Source organism: Bufo bufo, chromosome 2 (genome assembly GCF_905171765.1).
Source record: "Bufo bufo chromosome 2, aBufBuf1.1, whole genome shotgun sequence".
NCBI classification, from domain to species: domain Eukaryota; kingdom Metazoa; phylum Chordata; class Amphibia; order Anura; family Bufonidae; genus Bufo; species Bufo bufo.
This window is the reverse complement of record NC_053390.1, coordinates 350,318,495-350,343,590: the sequence shown is the minus strand read 5'-3', so window position 1 is coordinate 350,343,590 and position 25,096 is coordinate 350,318,495. Positions and strand designations below refer to the sequence as shown.

At 48.6% G+C, this 25,096-nt stretch overlaps 1 protein-coding gene across 2 annotated transcripts in view; it reads left to right on the top strand.

Moving 5' to 3' along the window:
* The window catches only part of SMC5 (structural maintenance of chromosomes 5), a 208,356-nt gene that overhangs the window by 24,316 nt on the left and 158,944 nt on the right, over positions 1 to 25,096 (top strand). For both annotated transcript variants that reach the window (XM_040417086.1, XM_040417087.1), the window contains exons 4-5: positions 3,840 to 4,002; positions 12,335 to 12,469. In XM_040417086.1, the coding sequence (XP_040273020.1) occupies positions 3,840 to 4,002; positions 12,335 to 12,469 (298 nt within the window). The remainder of the gene's footprint in view (positions 1 to 3,839; positions 4,003 to 12,334; positions 12,470 to 25,096) is intronic.

Genomic DNA, 25,096 nt, shown 5'->3' with positions numbered 1-25,096 from the left:
ACATATACCCATGCTGGGTGAGATAAATATCTTGGTCAAATGCCAACTTTGTATAAAAAAAATGGGAAAAGTTGTCTTTTGCCAAGATATTTCTCTCACCCAGCATGGGTATATGTAAAATGACACCCCAAAACACATTCCCCAACTTCTCCCGATTACGGAGATACCAGATGTGTGACACTTTTTTGCAGCCTAGGTGGGCAAAGGGGCCCATATTCAAAAGAGCACCTTTCGGATTTCACAGGTCATTTTTTACAGAATTTGATTTCAAACTCCTTACCACACATTTGGGCCCCTAGAATGCCAGGGCAGTATAACTACCCCACAAGTGACCCCATTTTGGAAAGAAGAGACCCCAAGGTATTCGCTGATGGGCATAGTGAGTTCATGGAACTTTTTATTTTTTGTCACAAGTTAGTGGAATATGAGACTTTGTATGAAAAAAAAAATAAAAAAAAAAATAAGCATTTTCCACTAACTTGTGACAAAAAATAAAAAATTCTAGGAACTCGCCATGCCCCTCACGGAATACCTTGGGGTGTCTTCTTTCCAAAATGGGGTCACTTGTGGGGTAGTTATACTGCCCTGGCATTTTCCAGGGGCCCTAATGTGTGGTAAGTAGGTAAATGACCTGTGAAATCCTAAAGGTGCTCTTTGGAATATGGGCCCCTTTGCCCACCTAGGCTGCAAAAAAGTGTCACACATGTGGTATCGCCGTATTCAGGAGAAGTTGGGGAATGTGTTTTGGGGTGTCATTTTACATATACCCATGCTGGGTGAGAGAAATATCTTGGCAAAAGACAACTTTTCCCATTTTTTTATACAAAGTTGGCATTTGACCAAGATATTTCTCTCACCCAGCATGGGTATATGTAAAATGACACCCCAAAACACATTCCCCAACTTCTCCTGAGTACGGCGATACCAGATGTGTGACACTTTTTTGCAGCCTAGATGCGCAAAGGTGCCCAAATTCCTTTTAGGAGGGCATTTTTAGACATTTGGATACCAGACTTCTTCTCACGCTTTGGGGCCCCTAGAATGCCAGAGCAGTATAAATACCCCACATGTGACCCCATTTTGGAAAGAAGACACCCCAAGGTATTCAATGAGGGGCATGGCGAGTTCATAGAAATTTTTTTTTTTTGGCACAAGTTAGCGGAAATTGATATTTTTAATTTTTTTCTCACAAAGTCTCCCGTTCCGCTAACTTGGGACAAAAAATTCAATCTTTCATGGACTCAATATGCCCCTCACGGAATACCTGGGGGTGTCTTCTTTCCGAAATGGGGTCACATGTGGGGTATTTATACTGCCCTGGCATTCTAGGGGCCCTAAAGCGTGAGAAGAAGTCTGGAATATAAATGTCTAAAAAATTTTACGCATTTGGATTCCGTGAGGGGTATGGTGAGTTCATGTGAGATTTTATTTTTTGACACAAGTTAGTGGAATATGAGACTTTGTAAGAAAAAAAAAATAAAATTCTGCTAACTTGGGCCAAAAAAATATCTGAATGGAGCCTTACAGAGGGGGGTGATCAATGACAGGGGGGGTGATCAATGACAGGGGGGTTGATCAATGACAGGGGGGTGATCAGGGAGTCTATATGGGGTGATCACCACAGTCATTGATCATGCCCCTGTAAGGCTTCATTCAGACGTCCGGATGCGTTTTGCGGATCCGATCCATCTATCAGTGCATCCGTAAAAATCATGCGGACATCTGAATGGAGCTTTACAGGGGGGTGATCAATGACAGGGGGGTGATCAGGGAGTCTATATAGGGTGATCACCACAGTCATTGATCATGCCCCTGTAAGGCTTCATTCAGACGTCCGGATGCGTTTTGCGGATCGGATCCATCTATCAGTGCATCCGTAAAAATCATGCGGACATCTGAATGGAGCTTTACAGGGGGGTGATCAGGGAGTCTATATGGGGTGATCACCACAGTCATTGATCATGCCCCTGTAAGGCTTCATTCAGACGTCCGGATGCGTTTTGAGGATCGGATCCATCTATCAGTGCATCCGTAAAAATCATGCGGACATCTGAATGGAGCTTTACAGGGGGGTGATCAGGGAGTCTATATGGGGTGATTACCACAGTCATTGATCATGCCCCTGTAAGGCTTCATTCAGACGTCCGGATGCGTTTTGCGGATCCATCTATCAGTGCATCCGTAAAAATCATGCGGACATCTGAATGGAGCTTTACAGCGGGGTGATCAATGACAGGGGGGTGATCAGGGAGTCTATATGGGGTGATCACCACAGTCATTGATCATGCCCCTGTAAGGCTTCATTCAGACGTCCGGATGCGTTTTGCGGATCGGATCCATCTATCAGTGCATCCGTAAAAATCATGCGGACATCTGAATGGACCTTTACAGGGGGGTGATCAGGGAGTCTATATGGGGTGATCACCACAGTCATTGATCATGCCCCTGTAAGGCTTCATTCAGACGTCCGGATGCGTTTTGCGGATCGGATCCATCTATCAGTGCATCCGTAAAAATCATGCGGACATCTGAATGGAGCTTTACAGGGGGGTGATCAGGGAGTCTATATGGGGTGATCACCACAGTCATTGATCATGCCCCTGTAAGGCTTCATTCAGACGTCCGGATGCGTTTTGAGGATCGGATCCATCTATCAGTGCATCCGTAAAAATCATGCGGACGTCTGAATGGAGCTTTACAGGGGGTTGATCAATGACAGGGGTGTAATCAATGACAGGGGGGGTGATCAGGGAGTCTATATGGGGTGATAACCACAGTCATTGATCACGCCCCTGTAAGGCTTCATTCAGACGTCCGGATGCGTTTTGCGGATCTGATCCATCTATCAGTGGATCCGTAAAAATCATGCGGACATCTGAATGGAGCTTTACAGGGGGGTAATCAATGACAGGGGGGTGATCAATGACAGGGGGGTGATCAGGGAGTCTATATGGGGTGATCAGGGGTGATCAGGGGCTAATAAGGGGTTAATAAGTGACGGGGGGGGGGTGTAGTGTAGTGTAGTGGTGCTTGGTGGGACTTTACTGAGCTACCTGTGTCCTCTGGTGGTCGATCCAAACAAAGGGGACCACCAGAGGACCAGGTAGCAGGTATATTAGACGCTGTTATCAAAACAGCGTCTAATATACCTGTTAGGGGTTAAAAAAAACACATCTCCAGCCTGCCAGCGAACGATCGCCGCTGGCAGGCTGGAGATCAACTCTCTTACCTTCCGTTCCTGTGAGCGCGCGCGCCTGTGTGCGCGCGTTCACAGGAAATCTCGCCCATCGCGAGATGACGCATATATGCGTGACTCTGCGCAGGGCTGCCACCTCCGGAACGCGATCCTGCGTTAGGCGGTCCGGAGGTGGTTAAGGAGTTGTCCCACGCAAAATATTCTACAGTTTTCAAACCAGCACCTGGATCTGAATACTTTTGTAATTGCATGTAATTAAAAATTTAGCATAGCCAGTGAGTTATTCAATAGTATGTATCTGTATAGCGCCACCTGCTGTTTGTTCTTTCTCTTATTTCTTTGTCCGGTTCACAGAGATGGCCGCACATGCTCAGTTCTGTCCTGTAACTGGCTGGGATAGGGAGAGCTGCCAGTTTGCTTTATATCTAGCAGAGCAATGAATGAGGAGATCTCTGGATCTATGTAAGGTACAGGGCTGGTTCTAGCTTTGTTAGAATGAGATTGTCATGTACTATATGATTTCCGATTTTTTTTTAATTGGTCATGGGATAATTCCTTTGAATAAATGTAGTATTATCTTGATTATTCCATTCGGTATCTGTTTTTTTGATAAACATAATTGTCTTTTCTCTTGGATTTCTAGGTACAGGGCTTCTGGAAACTTGATTATCCTCCGTGAAATTCAGGTATCAAATAACCAGTCAACATGGTACATTAACGGCAAGAGTACATCTTTAAAGATGGTTGAAGAGCAGGTGGCATCATTGAACATTCAAGTGGGAAACCTTTGCCAGTTTCTTCCACAGGTATTATCAAATTGCATTGAAGCATTGACCCTCATTTACTGATGCTGTGTAGTAGTTAGCTTAAATTTATCTTAAAAACTGTGCAGAAAAAGCCAGAGCTCCAAAAAGAGTTATGCACTAGACAGCAGTTCCTTTTGTAAGTGTCGCTATTTCCATGTACTGATTATGCCATTGATAAAGATAACTTTTACTATGTCAGACTGGGGTTCCTTGGCCCACCAGAGGAAATTACTAGAGATGAGTGAATCGAAGTGGAATTCGATCCTAATTTCAGGAAAAATTCGATTTGCACCGAATCCAAAATTCCTCATGCTTTGTGGTAACGAATCGCATTTTTTCCTAAAATGGCTGCTGCACGTGTGAGGACATGGAGCAAGGAACTCTGGGAAGGCGGGATAACCCATAATGTCATGCATGCAGCCAATCGGCAGCCACCCAGCCCTGTGATGTCACAGCCCTATAACTAGCGGCAGCCACCTTGGATTCAGCCATTTTCCAGAGTACTTGGTGCAGGGAGAGATGTCAGCAGGCGCTAGGGACAGTGCTAGAAAAGACTTCATTGTGCTAAAAAAAATGATTTACAAGTGCAGGGAAAGATTATTCAAGGTGTAGGGAAAGGATTGGGAGGAATCATTCCACAGCATTTATATGGAACAGGGTACAATAGTGGAGTGTACAGCCTGGGTAATGGGAACAATCCTATTACACCTTGCTGCATTGACTGGGCACCCAAATTGCCATTTTACAGCTCTGTAATTCCTGCAAACTGTTCTTGTTATTAGGGTGCAAGTGCTGTTTGATACAGGCATTAACAGGGTTTATTACAAGGAGGCATTAACAGGGTTTATTACAAGGAAATATTTCTATGTCTTATTTGCCCTTGTGCAGTGCAGTTATATGTTCTAAAGCATTTTTTGGCTTGTATTAGTGGGAAAAAAGAGCTGATTAGTCGTTGTCATGAAGTGCGAAAATTATAGCCCTTTTTGGCGTGTATTAGTGGCAAAAGAAAAATATTTGCCGTTCAGCGGTGCAGTTATATATTGTAAAGCTTTTTGTGTCGTGTATAAGAGGAAAAATAAAAAATTTCTTTGCCGTTTTATTGGGGCAGTTATATGTTCTAAAGCCCTTTTTTGTGTGCATTAGTGGAAAAAAATGGGCTTATTAGCTGTTGTGTGGTGAAGTGAGAAAATTAGACTGGCTATTTTATTTATTTATTTATTTATTTATATGATCTAACAGTATGTCAGACAGAGAAGTGCCAGGCCCTGCAGAGGCCTAAATGCTTTGACCTGTGCCTGCACCAGAAACAGAGTTAAGGGGGTCGTGGCAGCACGAGTCTCGGCGAGAGGCCTGAGCGCCTGGGGTCACCTAGCGGTCGTGTCTTGACCACCAAGCCAGCGGTTCTTGAAAGGTTGACTCGGTCATCCACTTCGTCCCAAGTGACATCAGACACCCCCAGCCAAGAGTCGGTAAATTCGTCAGACACAACCCTTAGTTGGCATGGCTCGGGAGCAGGCCCTGTGCCCTCACCTGTCATCAACCTGCCTCTGTCCTTTTCTGTTCCCTCAGCCAGAGAAGTATTATATACTGTGTGTTCAGCCCCTCTATACAGTGGGGAAGAGCTACTAGAGGACAGTCAGCAGCTACTGGCCAGCCAAGATGTGGAGAAGACATCTGCCGCTTTCTCCGCTAGGCAGGCAAGTAGTGATGAGGAGAGTGGCATGGGAGCTGGTATTGTGAGCGGTGAGGCTTCTGACCCAGAGACCGTTGAGGAGGACATCAATGACGTGCAGACAGTACTTGATGATGATGATGATGATGATGTAGCTGATCACACTTGGGAGCCGGTGAATTAGAGGCTTCATCATCATCGGGAGAAGAGGGTGGCAGCTTGCCCGTGAGGCAGCGGCGGAGTCAGCAGGGTGGCAGCAGTGGGAGGTCGGTAGCCAAATGTGCCCGGGGTAGACCACCCACTTCGCAGGAGTCTACCTGTCCGGAAAGTAGTGGTGCACGGGTTCACGGAAGCATTGCCGATAGCAGTCAGTCAGTGCGACGTGTTGGAGGTAAGATCGCGACTCGGCGGTGTGGCAGTTTTTTTGTTAAGCTGCCGGAGGAGGTGAACATGGCGATATGTAGAATCTGTTGGTAGAAGGTGAAGCCTGGCCAGGGTGCCAATGTTAGCATCACAGCCCTGCGTCAATATATGCAGCGTCACCATAAAGTGGCCTGGGAGAACCGTGGCTCCAATGTGGTGGTCCAGCCTGCCGCAGCAACCGCTGCATCTCCCCGTGGCATGCACCCGGTTTTAGGCAGTCAAGGCTCCAATGCCTCAGCTGAAAGCAGCTGTCTGTCCTTCCCATCACTTTCTGGTCCTGATGCTCCTGCTCCTCCTCGTCAGTCATTCCATGAGCATTCGATCACCAAAGCGATTGCCAAGAGACAACAGTATGCGTGCACTCATCCAATGGCGCAGAAGCTTTAATGTGCTCCTGGCTAAGTTGCTGGTCACAGCTGTGTCACGGTCTCGTTGTTTGCCATGACACATTTGCCATGCATGCTGGTTGCCTGGGGCAAGGTGTAGTTAATGCAGCATGTGTGTAGACTTCTCCTTTTAGGTTTGTTTCCCTTCCCTGTCTGGTGCTTGTGGGGTTAACTACCTGACTGGGTGTGGTCACTAGGTGCTTATATTGCCTGTGGCTGGTAGCCTGGAGTTTAGTTGTCCTCCAGCCTTTTTGTTGGTGCTGGAGCTATGCTCCTGTCCTGGATATTCCATCTGCCCAGTTATTGAGGGCTACCTAGTGAGACATACTGTCACAGTGGGTAGTGGCGGGAAACTCCCCACAGAACACCGATGAGAAGTGGGAATAACAACTAGGCCTGACCACCCTCATCCTATTAACTACACGTTGCCCCAGGCAACCAGCATGCACGGCAAACCACAACGAGACCGTGACATTGCTGGTGCTGCAGTCCCTCCCTTTTCAAGTGGTGGACTGTGCACCTTTCAGAGAACTGATGGCTTGTGCCGAGCCGAGGTGGAGAGTCCTAAGCTGTCATTTCTTTGCCAAAAAGGCTGTACCAGCCCTGCACACACATGTAGAAGAGAAGGTGGGCCAATCCTTGAGCCCATCTGTGTCTGCCAAAGTGCACGGCAGCGCCAACATGTGGAACTGTAACTACGGTCAGAGACAATACAGGGAGTGCAGAATTATTAGGCAAATGAGTATTTTGACCACATCATCCTCTTTATGCATGTTGTCTTACTCCAAGCTGTATAGGCTCGAAAGCCTACTACCAATTAAGCATATTAGGCGATGTGCATCTCTGTAATTAGAAGGGGTGTGGTCTAATGACATCAACACCCTATATTAGGTGTGCATAATTATTAGGCAACTTCCTTTCCTTTGGCAAAATGGGTCAAAAGAAGGACTTGACAGGCTCAGAAAAGTCAAAAATAGTGAGATATCTTGCAGAGGGATGCAGCACTCTTAAAATTGCAAAGCTTCTGAAGCGTGATCATCGAACAATCAAGCGTTTCATTCAAAATAGTCAACAGGGTCGCAAGAAGCGTGTGGAAAAACCAAGGCGCAAAATAACTGCCCATGAACTGAGAAAGGTCAAGCGTGCAGCTGCCAAGATGCCACTTGCCACCAGTTTGGCCATATTTCAGAGCTGCAACATCACTGGAGTGCCCAAAAGCACAAGGTGTGCAATACTCAGAGACATGGCCAAGGTAAGAAAGGCTGAAAGACGACCACCACTGAACAAGACACACAAGCTGAAACGTCAAGACTGGGCCAAGAAATATCTCAAGACTGATTTTTCTAAGGTTTTATGGACTGATGAAATGAGAGTGAGTCTTGATGGGCCAGATGGATGGGCCCGTGGCTGGATTGGTAAAGGGCAGAGAGCTCCAGTCCGACTCAGATGCCAGCAAGGTGGAGGTGGAGTTCTGGTTTGGGCTGGTATCATCAAAGATGAGCTTGTGGGGCCTTTTCGGGTTGAGGATGGAGTCAAGCTCAACTCCCAGTCCTACTGCCAGTTTCTGGAAGACACCTTCTTCAAGCAGTGGTACAGGAAGAAGTCTGCATCCTTCAAGAAAAACATGATTTTCATGCAGGACAATGCTCCATCACACGCGTCCAAGTACTCCACAGCGTGGCTGGCAAGAAAGGGTATAAAAGAAGAAAATCTAATGACATGGCCTCCTTGTTCACCTGATCTGAACCCCATTGAGAACCTGTGGTCCATCATCAAATGTGAGATTTACAAGGAGGGAAAACAGTACACCTCTCTGAACAGTGTCTGGGAGGCTGTGGTTGCTGCTGCACGCAATGTTGATGGTGAACAGATCAAAACACTGACAGAATCCATGGATGGCAGGCTTTTGAGTGTCCTTGCAAAGAAAGGTGGCTATATTGGTCACTGATTTGTTTTTGTTTTGTTTTTGAATGTCAGAAATGTATATTTGTGAATGTTGAGATGTTATATTGGTTTCACTGGTAAAAATAAATAATTGAAATGGGTATATATTTGTTTTTTGTTAAGTTGCCTAATAATTATGCACAGTAATAGTCACCTGCACACACAGATATCCCCCTAAAATAGCTAAAACTAAAAACAAACTAAAAACTACTTCCAAAAATATTCAGCTTTGATATTAATGAGTTTTTTTGGGTTCATTGAGAACATGGTTCAATAATAAAATTAATCCTCAAAAATACAACTTGCCTAATAATTCTGCACTCCCTGTACATGTCCTTTACGGCCCACTGGGTGAATGTGGTTCCTGCACAGCCACACCAGCAACTTGGCCAGGTGACGCTGCTTCCGCCTCTACGTTCTCACGCCGTTGGTCCTGCGACAATGTAATTCTTTGCCTCCTCATCCTCCACTGCAGTGACAATTCACAGTGCCCCTCCAGCATACCACATGTGCAGGGCATGGCGGGGTCATGCTGTTCTGCACCTCTTTTGCCTGGGTGAACGGAGTCACACAGGGGAGGAACTGCTCCGTGTTTTTCCATCAAGAAATCAAATCCTGGCTTTCTCCCTGACAAATTAAAATTGGAAACATGGTGACCTACAACGGGAAGAACATGGTGTCGGCACTGCGTCAAGGAGGGCTGAGCCATGCGCCCTGCATAGCACACGTGTTCAATCTGGTTGTCAAGCGGTTCTTGAAGTCTTTCACCCATTTGCAAGACATCCTAAAATTGGCAAGGAAACTTTGCATGCACTTCAGCCACTCGTACACCACAAAGCACCCCCCCCCCCCCTTGAGGCTGCAGCGGCAGAACGGCATCCCCCAACATACGCTGATATGCGACGTTTCCACCCGTTGGAATTCCATCCTCCATATGTTGGACCGACTGTACAAACAGAGAAAGGACATAAACGATTTCTTGATGATCCAAGCGGACAGGAGTACTCCTCTGTGTAACTTCGATGTCAGCCACTGGCAGCTCATGCGTGACACCTGCCGTTTGCTCAGGCCCTTTGAGGAGGCCACGTTATTTGTCAGTCGCCAGGACTACGGGATGAACAACGTCATTCCACTGCTTCATGTCCTGGAACAGCTGCTGGTAAATCTGGCTGGTCAGGGGACTGGGGACGTGGCGCCTAGATCTCATTGCCCTGTCGGGGCTGAACTGAAGGAGGACATTGAAGCACAAGCAATGTGTAGTGAAATGGGTGTTTTTACACACGAGTGACAGGAGAGGAGGAGCAGCAGCAGCCAGAGGAGCTACAGGGCGATGAGGACTCCTCCTGTTCTTCTGCCTGGACACTACTCGCAGGCCAGGAGTCGGGCGAAGTGGTGAACTCTTGTGCGGAGGGAGTCTGAAGAGACTTTTCCCGTGGCTGCCTCGCTTGTGTGCTCCGATTCTGACATTAGATGTCGTTGGGCGGAGATTTGAATATGGGAGCGAGGAGGGAGAGCCGGGGGCGGCCTGCTGCGGGAAGCAATACGTTTTGTAATTTCGCCATCAGAGCACACTGGCAAGGCAGCCGCAGGAAAATTCTCTCCAGAGACACCCTACTCACACAGAGTTTGAGTGGGTGACGGACGGTGATGTCCGATGGTGGGTGGAGTCTGGAGACTTGAATAAGGGAGGCGAAGCAAGGAGCCAGGAGTGAGTGGCGGGAGGGGAAGTAATGTGTTTGTACTTGGCGCTATGCAAGGTGCCGGGGCGGGTGGACGCATATTTAGAAGCAGTGAGCGCACATGACCGCTTCGATGACATCACAAAATACAGCGGTAATTAGGAAGCAGCGATATCGCCATATCGCTGTTTTTTTAATACCGCAGTATATCGTGAACACCGGTATATCGCCCAACCCTAGGAGCGACTGACGTTTTGTCAAGATGAATCAGGCGTGGATCAGCCAGGATTTCCACCCACCAATGCCTGAAGCATCCGACTAGATCATCCATGGTTCCGCACCAACACTTTGACAAAAGAGACTGGTTTCTTCTGGCTACCTGCCTCATCTACTATGCTGATGCTGCCACCCTCCTGATGCCACACATCTGATGCCAAGTGCTCCTTCTGTAACCCATCTTCAGCTGGTACTCTTATTGCCACCCACCTCCCCACTCTGTCACCGGGTCACTCTGTGGTCTCCTGATGCTGCCGTCACCTCCACACTGTCATTGTGCTACTCTGTGGCCTCCTGATGCTGCTGCCGTCACCTCCAGACTCTGTCATAGGGCCACTCTGTGGATTTCTCATGCTGTTCCCACCCACCCCACTTCATGACTGGGCAACTATTTTGCCTTTCAGCCTGGCTGACATCATTTATTTGACCCTTCTTTTGATCTGTCAGAAGGAAGGTAAAATGAGACGCACATCAGATCCTGTCTATGTAGCAGACAGAGTGAGTGAAGGCGGATGCTCAACAGACCGGATCAGTTTTTTGGGGGTTATTGTTCTGATTGATCGGAGGAAGGGCAAAATAATCAGTGACGTCAACACAAACTTACTGCTGACACCCTCTCCACTCTGTCAGGGGGGCTCTACTTCTATAAGCGTTTAATAGAACAGGTTCTGTAGACATCTATGTGGGATCAGCTTCCGACGGTGTAAAAAGAGTGCGCTTCTTGGCGCTAACATCTACCTGTAAGGCTCCATTCACACGTCCGCAATGTGTTTTGCGGATACACGGAGCCACGGATCCGCAAAACACGGAAAGCGGCAATGTGCGTTCCGCATTTTGCGGACCGCACATTGCCGGCACTAATAGAATATGCCTGTTCTTGTCCGCAATTGCAGACAAGAATAGGACATGTTCTATTTTTTTGCGGAAATGGAAGCACGGATCCGCAAATGTGGATGCGGACAGCACATTCCGTCCCCATAGAGAATGAATGGGTCCGCACCCTTTCCGCAAAATTGCGGAAAGGATGCGGACACATTTTGCGGACGTGTGAATGGAGCCTAAGGCTGAGTTCATACTTTAGTTATTTGGTCAGTTTTGGCCCCGTGACTGCCCAAATAAATGAAGTGTGCAGTGATTCTAAGAGCGACGCCTGTCATCTGCATGTCATACTGACTCTCAGTATTATTTCACTACCACAGCAGACTCCCTATGCGTGTTACTGCACGGCACAGTGTTTTACACCACTATACCGGCTCTCTACAGCCAGGAAATAGCCGTTTTTAACGAGATTTGACGTGAATAAATTCAGATTGAACCACATTTTTTCGAAAAATTCGGCGAACCGGCCAAATCAAATATTTTTTTTTTTATTTGCTCATCTCTAATAATTACACTCAAGGCCCAACGCCTATATCGTCATTAATGTTTAATAGGTTTTGAAACAAAGAAATGGACCATAGTGGCAAGTGATTAGCTCCAAAGGCAGCCCCAGAATTTTAATTTATTTTTCTGGATCTTTGGAGCCCACTGTTACATCAGAGCCTGGCCCCACTGTAGAATCCTGTGGTACTGCAGTTGTAATAATATAGATAAAGAATCGTGCATATGACCGTATTTGGCATCTGAATCCGATCTACATTTTTTGCAGAAAGCTCACAGTCTCATTCATTCCTTTGGAGAAAAAAAAAACACAGCACACTGATTTTATTCATGTGCTGTCCGCATCTGTATGTCCGTTCTGTAAATCATAGAGCATGTCCTTCGCTTGTTTGTATTGCGGACAAGAGTGGAAGTTATTTGTATTTTGCAGATCTGTGGTTTGTGGGCCACAATCTGGACACTGTTGTGTGCATAAGGTCCAAGACAATAGTCTCATCATTTATGGCCAACAGTTTAACGGAGTTGGAGGAAACCTGTATGGCTTAAGTTTTTTCCTTGTTCTCATTTTGCAGGATAAAGTTGGTGAGTTTGCCAAATTATCTAAAATTGAGCTACTGGAAGCAACAGAGAAGTCTATTGGACCTCCAGAGATGTACAACTATCACAGTGAATTGAAAAACTTCCGGAAAAATGAAAAAGAACTTGAGGTACTGCCTTGACGTCTTAGGTCAATTTCACTTGAGCATATTTAGTGTAGGAAATATGCTCCATGTGTCAACTGTATTTCCCATACTGGACCCTGCTCCTGTGACATGGACTCATTGCATTATAATGCTGTGTGTTCCTGCCTAATACCTCTGCTGTACTGAATTGTACTAACGTAATGCCGTCAGTATAGGTGAGTTCAGGCAGGAACACACTACATTACAAATAATTCTAATGCCGTGAGTCTATCACAGAAGAAGCATTTAGTATGGGAAATACTACTGACAGTGTGTATTTCCAGCATTGCATATTCTCTTCTGAAATTTCTCTTAAAGCATCTTTGTTAGTAAAGAGTCTTTTCATTTTAGCAGTCGATCGGAGTCTCAGCATCCAGATGTCTAAAAAAAGATTACTAATCCTATTAATGACCAATATTAATATCCAACATTAAAGGAGTTGTGCAGGATAAGGTCATCAATATTTGAGCGGTGGCAGTCCGACACTCGGGACCCCCGCTGATCAACTGAAAAGGAGGCAGCTCTCCATGCAAGTGTTGCTTCCTCTTCATTACACTAAGCGTTGTCTCCCTTGCGGTGGCGTAATGTAATTATATGTAAAATTAGGAAATGGGTTGATTTGAATTCTTAAGACTTTTGGGCTTTTATATTTTTAAACATTATTTTTTCACTTTTAGTGTAATTTTTAGCTCGCTTAGGGGACTTGTACATGGTACCTGATGATCATTTGTCCCATAGACTGCAATCGAATACTATTGCTGTCTATAGGATATTGACTTGCTGCCTGTCAGGCTGTGCCTATTAGAGGACAGTCTGTCTGTCTAACCCAACAGATGCAGCTGTCACTATTGACAGTGGCATCAAAGGGAGTTAAATGATCAGAATCCGTATAATCCTTGTTCCCGGTCCTTCCAGCAGGTGTCTGTTGTATTATACAGTGGGCACCGACTATGTATGGAACAAGTTCTGCGTGTGAGCCCGTTCTATACAACCTTCTTAACACCAATCACGTACATGCGTTAAGGGGTTAATAAAAGAGAACAATGTTAATCATCAATAGGCAACAGAACAATATTGTCCTTTTAAAGGGTTTCTGTCACCTGAAAAATGCGTATTAAGCTGGCTAACATTAGCGATGTGTTAATGTCAGCTCAGCATAACTATATTAGTGCCATCCCGCTAGTGTAGCAGGGCGTGGCCAGAGGAGGGAGAATGGAACCTCTAGGAGCAGGGGCATCGCCCGCCCACCTGCTCCTGTATGCTAATTAGCATATTATATACGTTTTGTTTCTCTCAATAACGGCGGCAGACAGTGAGATGGCACTAATATAGTTATGTCAGCTGACATTAGCACATCGCTAATGTCAGCCAGCTTAATACCCATTTTCTCGCCCATATTCCTTGGGGGACACAGGAAACCATGGGTATAGCTCTGCTCCCTAGGAGGCGTGACACTAAGTGAAAGCTGTAAGCCCCTCCTCCATCAGCTATACCCTTCAGCCTGGAGAAGAGACTGCCAGTTTTTGCTTAGTGTCCAAGGAGGCAAGACACCCCCTGCTTATGCAGGGTTCTTTTCCTATGATTTTTATTTTTGCGTTATTTGTTTTTAATTCGATTTTTTTCTACCTACAGGGACAACAGAGGCGCATTAGACCCCTCTGTTTCTCCCGGGGTTGAGTTGCGCCAGTGCCGGAAATTCCGCACTGCCGCCTCCCCCACAGAAGACAAGGTGGACCAGGGCAGCCTCGCTCCCCTGCGTCCCGCCAGCTCAGGGTCGCCCGCACGCCAAGTCCCTCCCCCGGCTTCCTGCCACTGCGGTGCCAGGAGCTGAAGGGGCGACCACCGCTGGATGGACTGAGGGCGAAGACAGCGTATGGTGAGAGTGGCTGCTCCAGCCTCCCCTTCCTCCCTCCCATGGCCGCTGCTACATCCCCCATGGCCACTGCTACATGGCCACTGCTACATCGCCTGCCCCCCCCCCCCCCCCCCCCCCCCCCCCCCCGGCATATCGGGACCGTTACCGGGCAGGGGAGTTTATCTGGGCAAGTCCTTGGCAGGGACGCTGCCTTCAGGGGACGGCTGCAGGCAAACAAGCCGTCTGCCACATCCAGGCACGGCGGGGGCCGCTTACTTGGCGTGAACGGCGCCATTTCATCTTGGCCGGCACTTCATCACCTTGGGGGTTAAAATCATTTTGCCGCGCGCGCGCGCGGCTCTGCTTATTCTTCAGCGCGGCAGAGGGGGGGGCGGAGCTTCCTACATGCGCTCCGCTACTTCCGGTTTCATCGGGCTCCACTTCTCAGTGCTGCGTGGAATCCTCTCTGCCGTGCGATCCTGAAGCCATTCATCTCCGTGCTGCTGCCTCTCCTCCACAGCCTTCTCAGTCTGTTCCCCTTACCGCTGCCGCTTGCATCATCCGGGTCTGGTAGGACTGTTAACCCCCTCCGTGCCACCACCTTTCTTTGGGGTCTCCCACTTTAAGTGCAACATCTTTTTTCCACCATGTCAGACCCTTCTGCAGCCGCCAAGCCTTGGTACCATGCCTGTACTGCTTGTAGGGAACCCTTTCCCCGGGGGCAGTCTGATCCGCACTGTACTGCATGCCGAGCTCCACCGCAGCCTCAGTCGCCCGCTGTGTCGCTCCCTGCTTCCTCTGACCCGCCTGACTGGGCTAGATCCCTGTCCCAGGCCGTGGAAAGCCTCACTCATGTCGTGGGCCGCCTAATAGACAGGCCACCTACCCCGCAGGACGCCTCTCTGACTGTCGCGCCCTCCGGGTCCACTGCTTCTGCCGCTGCAGCGGGTTCACTCTCTCTTAGTGACCCCTCCCGAGCTAGGCACTCTCAGAAGCGTATTAGAGTAGAGCGAGCCTCCTCCTCTGAGGCCTCACTCTCCCCGCCACGCGTGTGCACCCAGACGGGCCTCTCCTCTCCAAAGGATTCGCTCTCTGAAGGTGAATTGGCGGTTTCAGATTTGGAAATGGACTCGGCCCTGCCGTCCAAGCTAGCCTCAGCGATGGGTCAACTCATCTCTGATATTCGTGACACCTTTAAGGTGCAGTATGACCCCCCTAGCTCTGACGCAGCTAGCGTCTCCTTTATCAGACCCAGGCAGGCCTCAAAAGTCTTTCCAATCCACTCTGATTTCTCCTCTGTGGTGTCTAAGGCTTGGGCTCGCCCGGACGCCCGTTTTGTCAACCCCAAGAAGCTGGACATTTGCTATCCTTTTCCAGCCGATGTTGTGGCCACATGGTCTTCCCCACCCAAGGTGGACCCCCCTGTGGCCCGGCTGTCAAAGAACACGGCCATCCCTGTTCCCGACGGGTCCTCTCTTCAGTCAGCGGAGGACCGTCGCATGGAGACCCTTTCCAAGGGCATTTTTGCTGCCTCCGGTTCTGCTCTCAGACCGGTTTTTGCCTCTGCTTGGGCAGGGAAAGCAATCTCTGCTTGGGGTGCGCAGCTGGAACAGGAGTTGGACTCGGACGTCCCCATCCAGGACCTACGTTCCTTGGCCCAGCTTATTATTCGGGCCGGGAATTTTGTTTGTGAGGCCTCCCTTGATGCGGGAGCCCTTATTGCACGCTCCTCCGCCCTGGCAGTTTCCGTCAGGAGGGAGCTCTGGCTGAAGGTTTGGAAAGCGGACGCTGCCTCCAAACGTTCCTTGGCGGGGCTACCGTTTGCGGGTTCCCGCCTTTTCGGGGTCCGCCTAGACGAACTTATTTCGGAGGCCACGGGTGGTAAAAGCACTCATCTTCCTCAACCCAAAGCCAGGGGCGCCCCCCGCGGACGCCCTGGTGCGTCTCGTTTTCGGTCCTCCCGCAGGGCCTCTGGGTCTCCCACCACAGCTGCCGCTTCGGCTCCTCCCCAGGATAAGCGTAGGAAGCCGTTTTTTCGGGCGCAGCCCTCCTGGCGCAAGCCGCAGGCTGCCCGCACACCCGCAGCAAAGCAGTCCTCTGCCTGAAGGCGCGCCCCCACCCACCCGGGTGGGGGGCCGGCTCCTCCTTTTCAGGGACGTCTGGATGGCTCACGTCTCCGACGCCTGGGCCCTCGAAATTGTGTCCTCCGGATACAAAATCAAATTTGCATCCTTCCCTCCAGATCGGTTCTTTCGCTCCCGCCCGCCGCGGGACCCGAAAAGCGCGGCTGCGTTCTCCGCGGCCGTTCATGCCTTACTGGTCAGGGGGGTGATTACCCCCGTTCCTCTAGAGGAAAGGTTCCAAGGGTTCTACTCGAACCTCTTTGTAGTTCCCAAGAAGGGAGGTTCGGTGCGGCCCATTTTGGACCTCAAAAAGCTCAACCGTTTTCTCCTCCTTCGACGGTTTCGGATGGAGTCCCTCCGTTCCGCGGTGGCTTCCCTGGAGCAGGGAGATTTCATGTCTTCCATCGATATACAGGATGCCTACCTCCATGTTCCGGTAGCCCGGTGTCACCATCGCTTCCTCCGATTCGCCGTGGGGGACCTCCACTTCCAATTTGTCGCCCTTCCCTTTGGGCTGGCAACAGCCCCCCGGGTGTTCACCAAGGTCCTGGCCCCGGTTTTGGCCTTACTCCGTTCCAGGGGTGTTTTTCTGCTACCGTACTTGGACGATATCCTCATCAAGGCTCCGTCCCTTTCTCAAGCGGTTGCCAGCGTGGATCTCACTCTAGAGACTCTGGCGAGGTTCGGTTGGGTCATCAACTTCCCCAAGTCCTCCCTTCCCCCCTCCAGACAACTAGTCTTCCTGGGAATGCTTTTAGACACAGGAGCGGCGGAGGTACGTCTTCCCTCGGAAAAACGTCTGATCCTCCGTGGGGCGGTTCGGGGTCTCCTTCTCCACCGTCGACCGTCCTTCCGCTTCTGCATGCGGGTCTTGGGGCAGATGGTTGCCTGCTTCGAGGCGATCCCATTTGCGCAGTTTCACTCCCGCCCTCTCCAACGGGCGATCCTCTCCTCCTGGGACAAATCGCCGGAATCTCTGGATCATCCCTTCCATCTATCGCCTCCGGTGCGGTCATCTCTCCGCTGGTGGTTACAGTCCCCTCTTCTGGGCAGGTCCTTTCTGCCACTCAACTGGTTGGTGGTTACAACCGATGCTAGTCTCTTGGGCTGGGGAGGCGTGTTTCCTCCCCGATCCGTCCAGGGCATTTGATCTCCATCGGAGTCCAAACTCTCGATCAATGTCCTGGAGCTGAGAGCGGCCCTTCGGTCTCTACAACACTGGACTCATCTGCTGAAGGGTCATCCAGTTCGTGTACAGTCGGACAACGCCACGGCTGTGGCGTACATAAACCACCAGGGGGGCACTCGCAGCGCTGCAGCAATGCGGGAGGTCACCAGCATTCTCCGTTGGGCGGAAGCCCACGTCCCGGCCCTATCTGCAATTTTTATTCCAGGGGTGGACAATTGGGCGGCGGACTTCCTCAGTCGCACCACCGTCGACCCCGGCGAGTGGTCTCTTCACCCGGAGGTATTCGAGACCATTTGCCTTCGTTGGGGCATACCGGACGTGGACCTCATGGCCTCAAAATTCAATCACAAGGTCCCCGCCTATCTGTCCAGGGCCAGGGATCCGGGAGCTTGCGGAGCCGACGCCCTCGTTCTTCCTTGGCGAGGCTTCGCGCGTCCATACATATTCCCTCCCATCCCTCTCCTGCCCAAGGTCCTTCGGAAGATCGCGGCGGAAGGCGTCTCGGTGATTCTGGTCGCTCCGGACTGGCCCCGCCGGTCTTGGTATGCCGACCTCATGCTGCTCCTGGCAGACGCGCCCTGGCCGCTGCCCGCCAGGGAAGATCTTCTCTCTCAGGGACCGATCTTCCACCCGCGTTTAGGGTCCCTACGTTTGACGGCGTGGTTGTTGAGACCACCGTCCTGACACGTAGGGGTTTTTCTGCGGACGTCGTCCGCACCATGATCCGCGCCCGTAAGCCGTCCTCATCTAGGATCTATTATAGGACCTGGAGGACCTTTTTGGGGTTCTGTGCCGATCTGGGGATTCCTCCGCTCCGCTTTTCTCTCCCCACCGTTTTGTCCTTCCTGCAGAGCGGACTGGCCCAAGGTCTGGGCCTTAGTTCTTTGAAGGGTCAGGTGTCTGCGCTGTCCATTTTGTTTCAGCGCCCACTGGCCCCCCTTGGTCCTGTCAAGACCTTCCTTCAGGGCGTGGCTCACGCGGTTCCCCCGTACCGCCCTCCGGTACCGCCCTGGGACCTGAATCTGGTTCTCTCAGCGCTCCAGGCTTCCCCTTTCGAGCCTCTGCGGACTGTTTCCTTGCGACTTCTGTCCTGCAAGGTTATTTTCCTTGTAGCCGTCACCTCTCTTCGGAGGGTGTCCGAATTGGCTGCACTCTCCTGTCTGGAACCTTTCTTAGTGTTCCACCAGGACAAGGTGGTTCTTCGTCCGGTCCCTTCCTTCCTTCCTAAGGTGGTCTCCGCCTTTCATCTGAACGAGGACATCGTTCTCCCCTCTTTGTGTCCTTCCCCTTCGCACCCGCGGGAGAGGAAGCTTCATCGCCTGGACGTTGTCAGGGCGCTCAAGATTTACCTGGAAGTAACCAGCTCTTTCAGGCATACTGACTCGCTCTTTGTGGTCCCGGAGGGGTCGCGCAGAGGGATGGCGGCATCCAAAGTTGCTATCGCCCGTTTTGTCAAGATGGCTGTTACTGAGGCTTATCTCGCCAAGGGCAAGGTTCCGCCCCTTGGTGTTACCGCTCACTCCACTAGAGCGGTCGGGGCTTCCTGGGCTCAGAGGAATCGGGCTTCTACGGAGCAGATTTGCAAGGCGGCCACTTGGTCCTCCTTGCACACCTTCACCAAGTTCTACAGGGTGCATACTCATGCGACGGCTGACGCTGCTTTAGGCCGTCTGGTGTTGCAGGCGGCAGTTGATTGATGCCTCTGGTGTTGGTTGAGTTTGTTCTGGTCCCTCCCTTCTGGGACTGCTCTGGAACGTCCCATGGTTTCCTGTGTCCCCCAAGGAATATGGGCGAGAAAAGGAGACTTTTGTATTACTTACCAGTAAAGTCTCTTTCTCGCTCTTCCTTGGGGGACACAGCACCCGCCCTTCATTTGGGTTACAGTTGTGGTTCCGGCTTGGTTGCCCCCGTTGGGGCTCGACAGTTATTTTTCCGGTTGGTGGTTATCTTTCACTACTTGGACACGCAACTGGCAGTCTCTTCTCCAGGCTGAAGGGTATAGCTGATGGAGGAGGGGCTTACAGCTTTCACTTAGTGTCACGCCTCCTAGGGAGCAGAGCTATACCCATGGTTTCCTGTGTCCCCCAAGGAAGAGCGAGAAAGAGACTTTACTGGTAAGTAATACAAAAGTCTCCTTTTTCTGGTGACACTTTAAACTCAAAGCACGTGGGACAATAAGATATTACACTTTACTTACACCATTACTTAGGCCTGTATTACACCAACAGGTTATCTAAGGGCTGTTTCACACGAGCGGATGCCGTGCGTGGCATCCGCTCCGTGAAAGAGTGCCAAGACCCGATGCAGACAGCAGAGGCACGGAGCATTAACATGACTCATAATGCTCCGTGCCTCTCTGTGATCTCTATACTACGAAATCACAGTGACAACTTTATCTCACTGTGATTCTGTAGTAAAGAGGTCACAGAGAGGCACGGAGCATTATCAGTCATGTTACTGCTCCGTGCCTCTGCAGTCTGCATCGGGTCTTGGCACTCTTTCACGGAGCGGATGCCACGCACGGCATCCGCTCGTGTGAAACAGCCCTAACAGAGTTTGGTCCGATGGCCTATTACATACACAAATCTTTTGTTATACACGCCAACTATTGGTCTGATTGGACAGATATTGGTCAGATAATCTGTTGGTGTAATAAAAGACTAAGGGTACTTTCACACTAGCGTTAAAGTGTTCTGGTATTGAGTTCCGTCATAGGGGCTCAATACCGGAATGTCCTAATGCATTCTGAATGGAAAGCAATCCGTTCAGTATACATCAGGGTGTCTTCCGTTCCATCCCTTTTACAGTATTTGGCCTGAGAAAATACCGCAGCATGCCACTTGCCATTGAAATGTATTCATGCCGGATCCGATACCAAGTGTTCAGGAAATTGCCACATTGACGGATCTGATTTTCCGGTTTGCGCATGCGCAGACCTTTTTAAAAACGGTGAAAAAAAATAAATACCGGTTCTGTTTTTCTGGATGACACCGGAGAGACGGATCCGGTATTTCAATGAATTTGTCAGACTGATCTGGAAACAAATATCAGTTTGCATACGGATTTCCGGATCTGGTAGGCAGTTCCGGCAACTGCCTGCCGGATTCTTCTAACGCTAGTGTGAAAGTACCCTAAGTTACAATGAGATGCAAGCATAGTTACAAAGTGTTCCAGATATTTGGTTAGGTGATGTAAGCACTAGCAGGGGGAAGAGTGCTGACCATGAAATCACGTGGCACAGTCCAATTTCTCCTAATCGTGTCTAATTTAAATTTAAAAAAAATGTGACTGAATCTCAGCCCTGTAACAACCCCTGTTGCCTAAAACTTCTGACATGATAGTATGATGTCAAAAGTTTTTTTAAATTCCTTTAAAGGGGCTATCCAATTTTAAAAACAGCCCCCCCATGTGCAGGGCCCCTGGTCCCCGTCTCCGCCTGTCATTGGCTGCTCCCCCCGACACCCGATGTTTTAATCGGTGTACAGGGAGAAGCAGCAGCGGCGGTGTGGGGAGCGAGGTAAGTATATTCTCTCTGAGGGGCCCAGCACATGGGGGGGGGGGGGCTGTTTTGTGAAATTGGATAACCCCTTTAATGGGAAGCTGTCAGACAATGACCTATTGTTTAAATCAAATTCTGTTTTTGTTAACCACCTCAGCCCCCAGTGCTTAAACACCCTGAAAGACCAGGCCACTTTTTACACTTCTGACCTACACTACTTTCACCGTTTATTGCTCGGTCATGCAACTTACCACCCAAATGAATTTTACCTCCTTTTCTTCTCACTAATAGAGCTTTCATTTGGTGGTATTTCATTGCTGCTGACATTTTTACTTTTTTTGTTATTAATCGAAATTTAACGATTTTTTTGCAAAAAAATGACATTTTTCACTTTCAGTTGTAAAATTTTGCAAAAAAAAACGACATCCATATAGAAATTTTGCTCTAAATTTATAGTTCTACATGTCTTTGATAAAAAAAAAATGTTTGGGTAAAAAAAAAATGGTTTGGGTAAAAGTTATAGCGTTTACAAACTATGGTACAAAAATGTAAATTTCCGCTTTTTGAAGCAGCTCTGACTTTCTGAGCACCTGTCATGTTTCCTGAGGTTCTGCAATGCCCAGACAGTACAAACACCCCACAAATGACCCCATTTCGGAAAGTACACACCCTAAGGTATTCGCTGATGGGCATAGTGAGTTCATAGAACTTTTTATTTTTTGTCACAAGTTAGCGGAAAATGATGATTTTTTTTTTTTTTTTTTTTTTTCTTACAAAGTCTCATATTCCACTAACTTGTGACAAAAAATAAAAACTTCTATGAACTCACTATGCCCATAACGAAATACCTTGGGGTCTCTTCTTTCCAAAATGGGGTCACTTGTGGGGTAGTTATACTGCCCTGGCATTCTAGGGGCCCAAATGTGTGGTAAGGAGTTTGAAATCAAATTCTGAAAAAAATGACCTGTCAAATCCGAAAGGTGCTCTTTGGAATATGGGCCCCTTTGCCCACCTAGGCTGCAAAAAAGTGTCACACATCTGGTATCTCCGTACTCAGGAGAAGGTGGGGAATGTGTTTTGGGGTGTCATTTTACATATACCCATGCTGGGTGAGAGAAATATCTTGGCAAAAGACAACTTTTCCCATTTTTTTATACAAAGTTGGCATTTGACCAAGATATTTATCTCACCCAGCATGGGTATATGTAAAAAGACACCCCAAAACACATTCCTCAACTTCTCCTGAGTACGGGGATACCAGATGTGTGACACTTTTTTGCAGCCTAGGTGGGCAAAGGGGCCCACATTCCAAAGAGCACCTTTTGGATTTCATAGGTCATTTTTTACTGAATTTGATTTCAAACTCCTTACCACACATTTGGGCCCCTAGAATGCCAGGGCAGTATAACTACCCCACAAGTGACCCCATTTTGGAAAGAAGAGACCCCAAGGTATTCGCTGATAGGCATAGTGAGTTCATGGAAATTTTTATTTTTTGTCACAAGTTAGTGGAATATGAGACTTTGTATGAAAAAAAAATAAAAAATAAAAATCATCATTTTCCACTAACTTGTGACAAAAAATAAAAAATTCTAGGAACTTGCCATGCCCCTCACGGAATACCTTGGGGTGTCTTCTTTCCAAAATGGGGTCACTTGTGGGGTAGTTATACTGCCCTGGCATTTTCCAGGGGCCCTAATGTCTGGTAAGTAGGTAAATGACCTGTGAAATCCGAAAGGTGCTCTTTGGAATGTGGGCCCCTTTGCCCACCTAGGCTGCAAAAAAGTGTCACACATCTGGTATCTCCGTACTCAGGAGAAGGTGGGGAATGTGTTTTGGGGTGTCTTTTTACATATACCCATGCTGGGTGAGAGAAATATCTTGGCAAAAGACAACTTTTCCCATTTTTTTTATACAAAGTTGGCATTTGACCAAGATATTTATCTCACCCAGCATGGGTATATGTAAAATGACACCCCAAAACATATTCCCCAACTTCTGCTGAATACGGAGATACCACATGTGTGACACTTTTTTGCAGCCTAGGTGGGCAAAGGTGCCCAAATTCCTTTTAGGAGGGCATTTTTAGACATTTGGATACCAGACTTCTTCTCACGCTTTGGGGCCCCTAAAATGCCAGGGCAGTATAAATACCCCACATGTGACCCCATTTTGGAAAGAAGACACCCCAAGGTATTCAATGAGGGGCATGGCGAGTTCATTGAAAAAAAAAAAAATTGGCACAAGTTAGCGGAAATTGATTTTTTTGATTTTGTTCTCACAAAGTCTCCCTTTCCGCTAACTTGGGACAAAAATTTCAATCTTTCATGGACTCAATATGCCCCTCAGCGAATACCTTGGGGTGTCTTCTTTCCAAAATGGTGTTATTTGTGGGGTGTTTGTACTGCCCTGGCATTTGAGGGTCTCCGCAATCATTACATGTATGCCCAGCATTAGGAGTTTCTGCTATTCTCCTTATATTGAGCATACGGGTAATGAGATTTTTTTTTTCCGTTCAGCCTCTGGGCTGAAAGAAAAAAATGAACGGCACAGATTTCTTCATTCGCATCGATCAATGTGGATGAAAAAATCTCTGCCAAAAAAAGAAAAAGGAGGGGAAAGGCGTCTGCCAGGACATAGGAGCTCCGCCCAACATCCATACCCACTTCAGCTCGTATGCCCTGGCAAACCAGATTTCTCCATTCACATCAATCGATGTGGATGAATAAATCATTGCCGGGATTTTTTTTTTTATATATACAAAGTGTTTGCCAAAGTATATGAACACCGCCACCTCCTCAGCTCATATGCCTCGGCAAACGTATCTTTTACTGCAGAGGAGAAATCTCGTCTTGCAGCGCCGCATACACCGACTTGCGTGTAATCTGACAGCAGCGCAATGCTTCTGTCCGAATGCACATCAGTGCTGCAGCTAGTCGATCGGTTGGTCCACCTGAAAGGTAAAAAAAACAAAACAAAAAAGAAAAAACCAGGCCGCAAAGCAATAACTTTATTAACTGTTGAACAGAACATAGAAACTTTTTTTAAACTTTTTTAACTGAACATTTAACTTTTTTACTTACCGGTATTTTTTTTTTTTGTTTAGTTTTTTTTACCTTTTATAGAACAAACCTCTCCTTCCCCATGGGACAATGTGCAAAGCGCAAATCGCCCAAAGATGTGGCGAAGTACATTATGCACTTTATCCCAGGTGAAAGGAGAGGTTTGCAGCAGCTGTGAGTGAATGGGCCCTAATAGCCCTGTGTGCCTGTCCTGGTGAGATGTGATCCCTATGCTAAGTGTACCTGTGTGTGGTACTTCCGGAAACACTCTCCATAGCATAGGGCAGGGTGGTCAGCACAGTCAGGACAGAAATAGCGGGTGTCACGCCTTATTCCACTCCTGCTACAGACACGACATCTTTTTCGGGGTGACGGTTGGGTTGAGGTACCAGGAACGACACTGGGGAAATGTCGCTCGTGTAGACGGCTAACTACACTGGTGGATGGGGCCACGGAACCTCCTGGGTAAAGGAGGTTCTCGATGATCTCTTCCTGGAATTTGAGGAAGGATCCTGTTCTCCCAGCCTTACTGTAGAGAACAAAACTATTGTAGAGCGCCAATTGAATTAAATATACAGACACCTTCTTATACCAGCGTCTGGTTCTGCGGGAAACTAAATACGGAGACAACATCTGGTCATTGAAGTCCACCCCTCCCATGAGCGCATTATAGTCGTGGACACAGAGGGGCTTTTCAATGACACGGGTTGCTCGCTCAATTTGGATTGTCGTGTCTGCGTGAATGGAGGAGAGCATGTAAACGTCACGCTTGTCTCTCCATTTCACCGCGAGCAGTTCTTCGTTACACAAGGCAGCCCTCTGCCCCCTTGCAAGACGGGTGGTTACAAGCCGTTGGGGGAAGCCCACGCGACTAGTTCGCATGG